The 12,196-nt window shown below is 48.7% G+C and overlaps 1 protein-coding gene across 7 annotated transcripts in view; it reads right to left on the minus strand.

Annotated features, from left to right (window-relative positions):
- The window catches only part of Hlcs (holocarboxylase synthetase), a 179,174-nt gene that overhangs the window by 3,699 nt on the left and 163,279 nt on the right, over nucleotides 1-12,196 (minus strand). For 4 of the 7 annotated variants that reach the window (XM_076943179.1, XM_076943178.1, XM_076943182.1 and 1 more), the window contains exons 7-11: nucleotides 8,766-8,833; nucleotides 6,086-6,246; nucleotides 5,069-5,260; nucleotides 1,824-1,938; nucleotides 214-427 (exon numbers count right to left, since the gene is read on the minus strand). In XM_076943179.1, coding sequence (XP_076799294.1) covers nucleotides 214-427; nucleotides 1,824-1,938; nucleotides 5,069-5,260; nucleotides 6,086-6,246; nucleotides 8,766-8,833 — 750 coding nt within the window. The remainder of the gene's footprint in view (nucleotides 1-213; nucleotides 428-1,823; nucleotides 1,939-5,068; nucleotides 5,261-6,085; nucleotides 6,247-8,765; nucleotides 8,834-12,196) is intronic. The other 3 variants (XM_076943181.1, XM_076943183.1, XM_034515641.2) reach the window with 1 other exon arrangement.

Raw genomic sequence — 12,196 nt, forward strand, 5'->3', positions numbered from 1 at the left:
TGTCTGCCTCTTCACAGGTCACAGTCCTCCCACTCACCCTCCTAGGATGCTGGCCCCTGCTACTCCTGCTAGGCCGACTTAGGCTTTGTACTCACTGGGCTTTTCCATCAGAGTTACGAAATAACTATCCAGACCTGTGCTCAGATGTTCCTGTTAAGAAACTCAAGTGATAACTTCAAGGAATTTCAAAAGAAAGAAGAGAGTAGGACTGACCTGTGCACCCAGTATTTATAATAGAGGGGCAGAATGCCGTCGGGCCCTTGGTCCTGAAACCTGTCAATCAGTTTCTCCAGCACGGTCACGGCCCTGGCTATGAGACAGTCGGCTCGCAGGGGCTTCAGGCCTGCCTCGTGCTGCTTGTTGTATTCTTCGACGAGGTCATTGATACATATGGTAGGATTACTGTTGGTCACATTGAATCCACAGCCTGGAGAAAAGCAAAATAAGCAGCTTGGCGTTACTGATGAGTCACCACCTTCCTGATGCTGGGAGCCGCTAAGACATGATCACGTTCTGCATGTTGTGCTGACCTCCAACCGTGAGAGCATTTCGTTGCCGTTTCATAACTGTAATTCTGCTATTGTTACAAGTCATGGTGCAAATATCTGATATGCAGGGTATCTGACATGTGGCCCCCACAGGAGTCTCGAGTAACAGGCTGAGAAATGATGTTCTAGATGATGGTATAAATTCTTCCAGCATTCATGAATTAAAAGTCTGAGGGAGAATAATCAATTACCGACAACTTGGGCTTTCTTTCTAGAAGCCAGATCACTATGTTGCTAACCCTGAAACCTGTCCTTCTGGACTCTCAGGCGTCCCAAAGCTTTGCAAATATAGCACAAGCTACACAGCAGAGTGATCCTGTCCTTTAGCTTCCTGAAGCAATGTACTGGCCTCAGTACGGGTGGATGCTGGTCAGAATCTGTGTCTAGTACACGCGCTCACGTAAATGCGGGGTGCGTAGCATTAGAAGCATGGGGCAGCCGGCCTAGAAAACACTGCCAGTTACATCAGGACTGGAAATGCACAGCCTTGTGTTCTTCAGCTGGCACTGGAGACGTGATCACATGGTTCTGTCTGTTGCTGACTTCAGAGTGTCAAGTGAGCTCTCCTGGGAATTAGGGGAGGTTGGTAGTTGGATGCCAGGGTCCTAAAATCTTCTGAAACTGCCTGGAGCCTCCTCCTCCCTGGATGTGCTGAGGTGGATCAGGCAGGGACTCTATCTTACTTTGACTGGCCCGGGGTTTTTTTGTTTGTTTGTTTGTTTGTTTGCTTAAGGCTAAAAGGGCAATGTTTCATGGCTAAGAATGCAAGGCCGATATTGCCCTAGTTTTACCTCTGTTACTGCAATAAATAACCCAGCAAAAAAGCAGTGGATGGTGCTGCCACACCAGGCTGGGTTTTCCTACCTCAGTTAACATAATCAAAACAACTCCCCAGACTCTCTTTCCAGGTGATTCTACACGGGTCAGGTGGACAGTTAACCACCCTAGACATCACCTTACTGTTTATTATAAAATGGTGAAGTATTTGTTCCAGCCATTTCAAGTTCCATGAGCAGCAGGCCTGTGGAGAGACACCTGTGAGGTGTGATACCAATCTGGCAGTTTCGGGCCGCTAAGCCCTTGAAGTGTTCTCCACTCATCTGGTCCTCTCTGTATCACCTCACACTCTGTAACTGCAAGGCTAGAAACAACCATCTCAAACCTCTCAAACCGACACTTGCTCTTTCCGATACAGGCATGTGCATTAAACATTTTAATTTTTGCTGGTTTTTGCTAATATTAAAAAATGCTGGTGGAAAAGTGTTAAAAGCTTACCAATGAGGATATAAAATGTTTCTCCCATAAGTGTCGAATTAACCAGAACCCCACCGATCTTCATGAGATCGCTGTAATAAATATCATTGGGCCACTTCACTCGCAAGTTGATATCCTAAGAAGAAAATCTGCATGTTAATTGAGCAGTCGGCCGTAGGGCAGCAAGCAGCGATGAGACGGAAGATGAACAGAATATTCTCGAAACTAACGGGGCAGGGAATCTGTCCTCTCCAGCTTTCAGCAGTTGACCACTCTGTGGTCCATCACACAGTACTTTTTTTACACTTTATTTTATGTTTATGGATGCTTTACCTGCATGTGTCTATGTGCCTTGTGCAAGCCTGGAGCCATAAAGGTGTTGGACGCCCCTGGGCCTGGGGTAACAGACAGCTGTGAACTGCCACAGAGGTGCTGGGAATCAAACCCAAGTCCCTTGGAAAAGCAGGCACTGCTCTTAACTGCTCAGCCAGCTGTCCAGCCACGGGTGACACAGGGTTGAAGCTCCTGCTGGAGCTGGAAGGTAAAACTCTGACAGAGGCCACTCAGCATCTCCTCAGCACACTCCCTTCCCATCACCCTCTCTCATTAAAACGCCTTTTGCACAAACGGCCCTGAGGCTCAGGCGGGAGGACTGCAAATTTGGGAACATAAAGTTAAGAACAGTGGCTACTGGTCTCCAAGTCTGTGGACCTGACCTTCCCGCTCCGGCTGAGCCCGTCTCAGCACAGTCTGCATCTCTGCCTTGGCTGCGCCCCTTTCCTATTTAGACCCACACGGCTCCTGAGCTGCATCTCTGGGCACCCAGGCTGGGTGCCCAATGCTATGCTTCTGGACCTACTATTGCCACGAAAGCCCGTCCTCTCCCACCAGACCCTCACTGCTCTTAGCCCTTACATAGCCATCGGTTGACAGCACAAGGCAGCAGGAAGGGCCTACGTGCTGCTGGGGCCCAGCAGTGCTCACAGGTGCTCCTCACTTGTTTCTGACTAGCATCTGGCAACCACAGGGGACACAGGGGTCAGCCTGGCTCAGTGCTGCTGGCCCTCAGTGGGAAAGGCTGTGTGACTTTCCTATATGTAAAGTGCTATGGCCCACACAGACCCAAGTAAAACAAATCCTGCCTGCAAATTGCTGGGAACTCGTGGTAAGGGAACAGGGTACATGCAGTTCTCTCTCAAAGTCTGTGCCTAGAGGAAGGAATGCTGGGAAAGGTACTTTAGCTCAGAGAGGAAGAAGACAGAGCTTTAAGACACTGAAAGAAGTGAGGGTTGGAGTGAGAAAGGGATGTGAGGGTCTCAGGAAGGACAGGGGAAGACAAGGGAGCACAGAGGAGGACAGGAGAAGACAAAGGAGGACAAGGGAGAACAGGGAGGACAGGGGAGGACAGGGGAGCACTCAGGAGGACAGGAGAAGACTAGGGAGGACAAGGGAGAACAGGGAGGACAGGGGAGGACAGGGGAGCACTCAGGAGGACAGGAGAAGACAAGGGAGGACAGGGGAGAACAGGGAGGACAGGGGAGAACAGGGGAGCACTGGGGAGGACAGGAGAAGACAAGGGAGGGCAAGGGAGAACAGGGAGGACGGGGGAGCACTGAGGAAAACAGGAGAGCACTGGGGAGGACAAGGGAGCACTGGGGAAGACAGGAGAGGATGGGGGAGCACTGGGGAGGACAGGAGAGGACGGGGGAGCACAGGGAGGACAGAGAGGACAGGAGAAGACAGGGAGGACAGGAGAGGACAGGGGAGGACAGGGGAGCACAGGGGAGACCAGGGAGGACAGGGACAGAAGCCTTGGAAAGCAGACACAGGTGGCCTGGGATCAGGAAGGAGGCCACGTCTCAATGACACTGATTTACTATGTGAAAATCAATCCTGGTTTGTATGCTGACAGTGACATCCAACTAAAGACAAGCTGGCACCCAGCGAAGGCCATAAAGAAGGGAGACCCAACACAGCAGAGGCTATTTCCACCATCCAGTCACTCTTCTACGTAGGTCAGCTCAGCCACATCAAAACTAACTCCACTCGTGGGGGTCACTCAGGCCCAGAAAAACAAACTCGGTATGACCCACGAGTGTGGATTCCAGCTGTGGATGGTATGACCCACGAGTGTGGATTCCAGCTGTAGATGGTATGACCCACGAGTGTGGATTCCAGCTGTGGATCTTTAGTTTTGTATGTTTAACTCGAAACACCCACAGAAGCCAGGAACTTGTAATGTGGCTGCGGGGTGGGGGGCAGGGTGCATGAAAAGTGGGGGACAATAGGTCTGGGTAAAAGTTAAGAGCCATACAATGGGGGAAACACTTAAGAAGTGACAGAGACGGGGGAGGAATTGGGGAGTAAAATGTATGGGGTGGGGGGGAGAATTAACCCAAATGAAGGGACTATAAAAAGACATGGAAATCTATAATTTTTAACACCCCCCCTCAATCTCGGTGTCATGGAAATCTATAATTTTTAACACCCCCCCTCAATCTCGGTGTCAGACACAGGTAACCTCCTTATGAGTCACATGTCAGGGAGGCTCCCAGGGTACCCAGGGTACCCAAAACAACAGAGGCTATTGTCACTTACCCTTGGCTGCCCACCATCACTAACTAGTAAGTCCCTACATTGAGGACATCACACACTTTGGTTGCAGCGCAGTGAGGGATCAGTCTTGACCTGATGGGGCATCCTCCTGGCTGGCCAGATCTCCTATGCCAGATGTGTTATATAGGCTAATGAAGACACCAGTGGGCTTTTCCAGAGTTGGACTCTGAATGTTCTGTTACACACCTGCCAGACAAGATGCGCTCACTGCTGCGGTGGCTGTCAGGAGGACATACTATGACTGCACTGGAGACCTTTTTCTTAGAAGAGGATTCACGACCGACACTGTAAACCTGACCCATGCCCATGTCTGGGGAGGTCTCAGGCCCCGGCATGAAACGTATTATTAGTGCTTTACTAACTGGTTATGTTGTCAGACTGTCATGGGACTGCTCATGTTTGCATACATGTCTACATATGTTTACTCCTACTCTGTGCTGTTCTCCACCTTGGTGGGAGACATTTCTTTCTGTAGAGGGCAGTGGTTAACGCAGGAGCTCACAACTCAGAATGACTGACTACAAGTTCTTAGCCCTGAATAGATGTCTGAGAGAAATCTCCCACTTTCTCTAGGCTCAGGGAACATCAGGTAAAGGGGACAGAAAGAACCGGAGAGCCAGAGAACGGAAGGGGAGGACTTTTGTGGTTACCTGAAAGAGACCTGCACAAGATTCAACCAACCAAAATTTAGTATGGATGGGGAAAGGGATCACACCAATAGCTGAGGAGCTATTAAAGTTGATTGATGCTGAAGGAGAATCCTTTTTCCTTAGAGGGGTGGCCACCGGTAGGTTGTTTGTCCTCCATTGGATGGTCCCACGCCCATGAGCAAACACGGAGCACTAATCGGATTCAGTGGATTATAAAAAAAACAATTAGAGAAAATAAAATTGGGAGGGGGATGTGTTAAGGGGGTGGGGGTGGGGCAAGAGTTGGAGGCGTGAAGTAGGGGTGATATGATCAAAATGCATTGCATAAAGGTCAGATAAATGAACGAAAATAACTCCACTCAAAATGGAAGTCATCTTATATAGGACATGTCATGGTGGACTCTCCTTCCCCCTGACACAGTAAGCCAGAATGAATCTTTTCTTCTAAAAGTTTCTGTGGCCATGCTATCCCATTACAGCAACAGAAAAGTAACCAGGAGTGGGGTCATTCAGGCAAGGTTAAGGATGCCAGCGTGCCTGTCCTTGCAGTGGGGGAAGATGGCATCAAATGAGCCTGGCTGTGAACTCCCATCAGCTGCAGACAGAGCAGCTCTGCCACGCGGACATGAGAGTGGGGGGAGGTGGACAGAAGTTAGCTAGGTCCATAAAACAGCCCCGCTTTTAAAACTGAAAACACAGACAGCTCCCACCCAGCCCAACAGTCTGACACAATACGTTCATTAAGAGAAAAGAGAAGCTTGTCCTTACTGGGATGCTAAGAAACCTGGCAGACAGCCTGGGAAGGGATTCTGGAAGATGCTCTGTGGAAGCAGTCACCCACAGTGGCACTGTAAAGGGCAAGCCCACCGGGCGAGCATTCTACCCCTGAGCTATGGCCCCAGCCAGAACTACTCACTCTAAATGGTGCCACACAAACTTTGGTGACAGCTCTGCCGATTGTGCAAACACAATCTGGAGGCTCCACAGGAAGGGGAAGGACAGTAAAGCCACACATACCTCATACTCTGGGATAGACCGCACTGCCTCCACCACGGCCAGGGACATCAAATGCTGGACAAATGGAATCCTCTGTCCCAGTTGTGACCTCAGGGGGATGGAGACCAGCAGAGTGAAAAGGGCGCATCCCACAGGGCTCAGCCAGGCATTCGGGCCCCTTCCTGGAAGACAGACACATTCAGAGAATACCGCTTCCCACGTGGACGCTCCCTGGACAACAATGTCCCACTTGGGTCTGTTTGTGCTCCATAATACATCTTGATGTTCTGGGCCAGAGTTCAGTCTCCAGTACTCATATGAAAACCTGGGTATCAGAGTGTGCTGGTGTGTACTTAAAACTCAGTACTGTGGACGAGCAAGTCCCTGGGGTTCTCTGGCTGGAACAGCCTAGCTGAATCTATGAGCTCAAAGTCTCAAAAAGAGAGACACTGTCTAAATAAATAAATAAATAAATAAATACTAAAAATAAGTAAGATGGACAGTTCCCAGTGAACAATACTGAAGGGTGACCCCTGGTTTCCACATGGACATACATATACCATATCTGTACAGACACCTGCGCGCTGGTGCACACACACACACACACACAGACACACACACACACACCGATGCTGCAGAAACATAATGAGGGTAACCCCTGCCTTTGTGCTCGGACAATTAACAGTCTTACAGTGTCTGCATGCTGTGCTACCGCATGGTTGGGTGTGTGAGGGATAACAGCAAAGCAGGGTGACCGGACTAAGTACACTGGTCCACGGAAGCCGCTTCTGAAAAGCGGTGCTTCCGGTAGTACTGGCTGTGTGGCCCAGGCACATGGAAACCCAGAGCCACGCCTTTAGTAATAGTAGTGTGAAAGGCTTCACAGTGCTTTCATGCTGGGTTGAATCTGGAGCTCTGTGTACGTTAGGCAAGTGCCAGCCTGAGCTACGGACTGAATGTTTAACAAGCAATCCCCGGGGGCTGGGGAGAAGGCTCAGTCTGTAACGTACTTACAGCTCCAGCCTGAGGATCTGAGTTCGAATCGGTAGCATCCACATAAAAGGACAGGCAAGAAGCTGGGCAGATGTCTTGACAATAAAGTGGTTGTCACACAAGCATGAGGAAACTTGGGAAAGAGAGGAAGGGGAAACCAGGTACTGGCTAGAAAGACTAGTTAGAATTGTCACACTCCAGAGTCATGGAGCGACCCTGCCCTCAATAAATAAACTGAAGAGTAACCACGGTTCCTCCATACGCGTGTACACACACACACACACACACACACACACACACACAGAGAGAGAGAGAGAGAGAGAGAGAGAGAGAGAGAGAGAGAGCCAGACATGATGTGCCTTTGCTGTAATCTAAGTGCTGAAGACATACAGGCAGACAGACGGATTCTCAGGGTCTTGGTAGCCTGCTAGTCTAGCCTATAGGTGAGCTCCAGGTTTAGTGACAGCACGACACTTGATGACACTGACTTTTTGCCTGTACACACAAGTGTACATACCTACATACATGTGCAATACACACAAATGCATGCTCATGTATTACAATACACACATACATGTACATATACGCACATACACACACATGCACATGCCACTATGCACACACACATACATACATATGCACACACATACATGAACATACACACACACATGATCCCTGATAGCAAGTCTCTAAGCTGCTACTTGTTTTGTAAAACTGAAGTTAGGAAAAGGAAATAATCAAAATGAGAGACATAGGTTAATTAAAATTCTTCTAGAGTGTCTTTCTAAAAACTCCACCATCTCCAGTGGGAATGGGTGGTGTGCATGGTGGTGTTTACCTGTAATTTCAGCACTTGGGAGGCTGCAGCAGGAAGTTTGGGAGCTGAAAGTCAGCTTGAGCTACATAGGTAGTGTGGTCTAATATATATCTCCACCCCATAGCTTTTATGCAATATATTTTCTCAAAGAAGTGGCAGACTCCCATCTCTCTGCTCTGAGCAGGGAGCAGATGTGGGTGGTCTGGTGCTGGCTGGCAGGAACATGACCCATGTTCCTGTAAAGCCTCATCCATGCTTCCTGCTGGTCCCACCATGGCTCTGGGACAGTACTGACTCTCAGTCTGCAATGGGCAGGCGGTGGAAACCCAGACTGGCTCCGTACTCTTGAGCAGGCACTGATCCAGTGCCATTTTGTGGGGGCTGGTGGGCAGGAGGCCTCTGGATGTGATGTAAGCTTACTACAGACTCCAGCAGACCCTCACCAAGGACCTTCAGGAGAATGTCTTAGAACTTCGTTTCTATCACAACCTGCACGGTGTATGGGGAACATAGGTTAGCAGGCGTGGCAGCCATCAAACGCAAACACTATGTAGTTAACAAACTGTGGACTGGGAGACTGCCTGTGCCCTACTGAAGTCAATGGGCCTTCTCCTTTCTCCTGCCCCATTTCAGAGGGCCGTTAAAATGGAAAGATCCTAACTCGAGTGGCCTCAGGGCTCAGCACACACTGAGCTCTCCAGCCAGGAGGTTGGTGGGTTTCCTAACTCGAGTGGCCTCAGGGCTCAGCACACACTGAGCTCTCCAGCAGGAGGTTGGTGGGTTTCCTAACTCGAGTGGCCTCAGGGCTCAGCACACACTGAGCTCTCCAGCAGGAGGTTGGTGGGTTTCCGGAAAGGAAAACAACAGCAACGACAACAGGAGATGACTGACCTTTGCCCTGGGTCTGCCGAACTGCAATGGCGATTAAACCCATTTCCTGCGGCATCTCAAACATCAACCTGCAAACGGTGGGAAAAACTGGTCAGTTAGAACGGACGCATAGAGGAGGGTCAGCAGCTCGGACAGAACAGGGACAAGTGTGTGCGTATGCACGGTGGCTAGGAAGGGCCAACAGTCTGCGAAGCTGTAGGAAGGAGGAGTGCTGGTTCCCTCACAGCCTTTGGTGGGAACCAGCACAGGGGTGAGGCAAATACCAGTGAAGGGCAAGAGAACAGAGAGGGGCAGGGGTGGAGAGAGGAGAGCGGGTTGGGGCTTGGTTTGACTGCTAGGATACAGTTCTTTGGACGAGTGTATCAAGTTGTTTCTTTCCCTTACCTTGTATCTACCTTCAAGTGACAACAGTGTCTGACATTTGTTTCTACTTACAGTGAGTTTCTGTTTGAACACGCACACGTTTCTGATTACCCAGAAAACCAATATGCTGGCAGTAAAGCATTTAAGAGATACCCCCATCCCCTGAGAACTAATTACGCTTTAACTGCAGTAAATAAATCAACACCTTTTGAGAATTCCCAAGAACCGCAGATCTGTTTGGGCTTCAGGTCTGCTTTTAAAATAGTTTCACTGAAAAAGATACAAACTTCTCTTTGCCAGTTAAGTGGCAAAGCAGACTGAGGTGCATCTCTACCTGACTGGCTGATACTGGGGCAAAAAGAAAGAGAAAGGAGAATGTGCACACACAGCAGAGGCCCTCACTCCGAGTGCTGTTCTCTGCATTTTATTTCTGTGCTAAGACACCTCTCCATCTTCCTGCAGTTGCTGACCTGGCATCAAGCAGACATAGTTCAGGGCAGGAGGTATTAGTAGCCAAAGCCAAGCTTCCTCCTCTATCAGTGATATGGGAGCAGTCTTTTTAAAGTCTGCCTTCGTGTCTTTCTTTCTGTCTGTCGTTCTTTCTTTCGTTCTTTCTTTCTCTCTTTCTTTCTTTCTTCTTTCCTTTTTTCTTTCGTTCTTTCTATCACCTATCTATTTGATCTATCATCTATATGTGTGTACTTATATATGTGTATGCATCTATCTATCTATCTATCTACCCATCCATCCATGCATGTATGTGTATGTACTTATATATGTGTATATGCATCTACCTATGTAGCTATCTATGAATCCATGTATCTATACATATCTATATATGTGTATGTATGTAATGTGTACCTGTATGTATCATCTATCATCTATGTGTACTTATATATATATGTGTGTATGCATCTATTATCTATCTATCTATCTTTCATCATCATTTGTGGGAGAGGTGGGTTGAGCAAGGCAGAGGACAAACTGTATTATGTATTAACAAGAAATTATAAGTCATTCTGAAGTGTTCAACATTCTTGCAAGCAGAACCCCTTAAAGCAAGCCTGTGCCCTGTGTAGCTCTCCACCCTCCCCTGCAGGCTAAATGAACCCCTAAGAGAAGGAAACTGCTTAAAAACCAACTCCCCTGGCAATACCCCGTGCCTCCTGTATCCCCGAGGTGTGCAGTACTTGCACAGGGGAGGAAGCCTAAGATTTCTTTGTGTGCAAACGAGACATCAGACTATGTTGGGCAGGGTCTAGCTATGCAACAGTGGGCTTTTCCTTACAGCTGCAGGAGCAGAACAAGGCACCAGGGAGAAACCCAACCTGTGCCAACGCACGTGAAACACATCCTCACAGTATTTCTCTTGGACACCATGAATCACTTCTTGAGGTGGAGTATGCTTGCCCACCCCTGGGCACCAAGAATAAAATGTCTTTTGCTTGTGCCGGACAAGAGAAAAATTCTAAGATGGAGTCTTTGTCCCACGGCAGAATTAACATTGTCTTTCAGGGATTTCTGCTTGCTAGAGGGTCCCATTCATGAGTCTGGGCTCCCGGGTAAATGGGGGGGGTGGGGAGGGGGGAGGGCAGGAGGAAGATGGGCTTGAGTATTCTGTGAATAGACTGCAGAAGCTCTCTGGAAGGTGAGTAATTTAGAATGTTCTTTAAACATGTGGACCGTAGACGTTCAAACGCTACATACACCCAGGGATGGAAAGGGATGGGGGCAGGGCCGCAGGAATAGAGTGGCTCAGCAACCCAACCCGGACTTTTAGAACAAAGAGGAGCGATTAAGGGAGCTACACACCAAACTGCTAGGGGTTTGGCAGCACTTAACAGACCATGCTAATGAGCAGAGTGAGTCCGTGCTGCTGAGGCCAAGAGGAAACTGCAACAGAGACAGAGGAGGAAGGAGCTAATGCCGGTTTGAGACAACTGTAGGCCGCCAGATTTATTTGTGCTATCTGAGATAACTCTGGGGGCCAAGCCTCGCGGCTCATGGTCTACAAAGGAGCATTTATGAACTTTGTCAATGCTGCATTTCTGAAAATGGAGCTGCTGCAGTCTGCTTTAAGTAGAGAAAAAGCAACCATGGATATGTGCCATCCTTTCTTGGTGCCCTTGAAGAGGGAAAAATGGGGGTAGGGTAGGGAGAGGATTGCCTAGTCTTTACCTACCAGCCTCTGTATTTGATTTTGTGGCTGGCAAAGCCACCTAGTAAAAGGTTTGGGGCCTGTGCACTCCTCGTGGTACCAAAGAAAAGTCCTTGTGTGCTGAGCCTGAAGCTTCTGCAGCCCGGTAAGGGATCGATCTGCAATTGAGATGATCTAATCCCTACACCAAGTGCTCTGGTTACAGAGGACACCACAGTGGTGCTCTGCGCAGACTGGCCAGTAGGATAAAGTTCTGATATTCATACAGCTAAAATGGTGAGCAAAAGCTTGACTGAGATCCAGCCCATCCTCTGTGGGGATCTGGGGCAGCCACATTCGCCACTTAGAAAAGCAACAATTTGGAAAAGATCTAACTTTTTGAGAGGAACAGTTAGTGGAGTCACAGTGTGAGGACCCTAAAGGACAATCGGTGGTCATTAAAATATGAGCTCTGACACACAGAACTGTGGAAGGTACGCTGGCCCCGAAATGCACATTGAACAGCAAGGTTCAAAGGTTACACGTGCATTTATTCAACCTATGGGAAATTCAAAGGAAAAGGAGGCAGAGGCAGAGGCAGTCGGATCTCAGAGTTCAAGACTAGTCTGGTCTATAGAGCCAGTTCCAGGACAGTCAGGGATACACAGAGAAACCCTGGCTCAACAAATAAATAGATACACACACGCACACACACATGCACACACACACACACACACACACACACACACACTGTCTCAACAGATATGTAGATAAATAACTGTGAAGATGGCAGTGTCAGAGTCTAACAATGCACACTGACACCATAAGCAGGCCTTCCTAACACCCATGGATGTTAGCTTTGTTTATTGTTAATACGTTCTGACTCAGTAACTGTGTTGCCTGCATCTAGAACTGAATCCTAAAGAGTGAA

The sequence above is a fragment of the Arvicanthis niloticus genome, chromosome 12, assembly GCF_011762505.2.
Source record: "Arvicanthis niloticus isolate mArvNil1 chromosome 12, mArvNil1.pat.X, whole genome shotgun sequence".
Classification (NCBI taxonomy): domain Eukaryota; kingdom Metazoa; phylum Chordata; class Mammalia; order Rodentia; family Muridae; genus Arvicanthis; species Arvicanthis niloticus.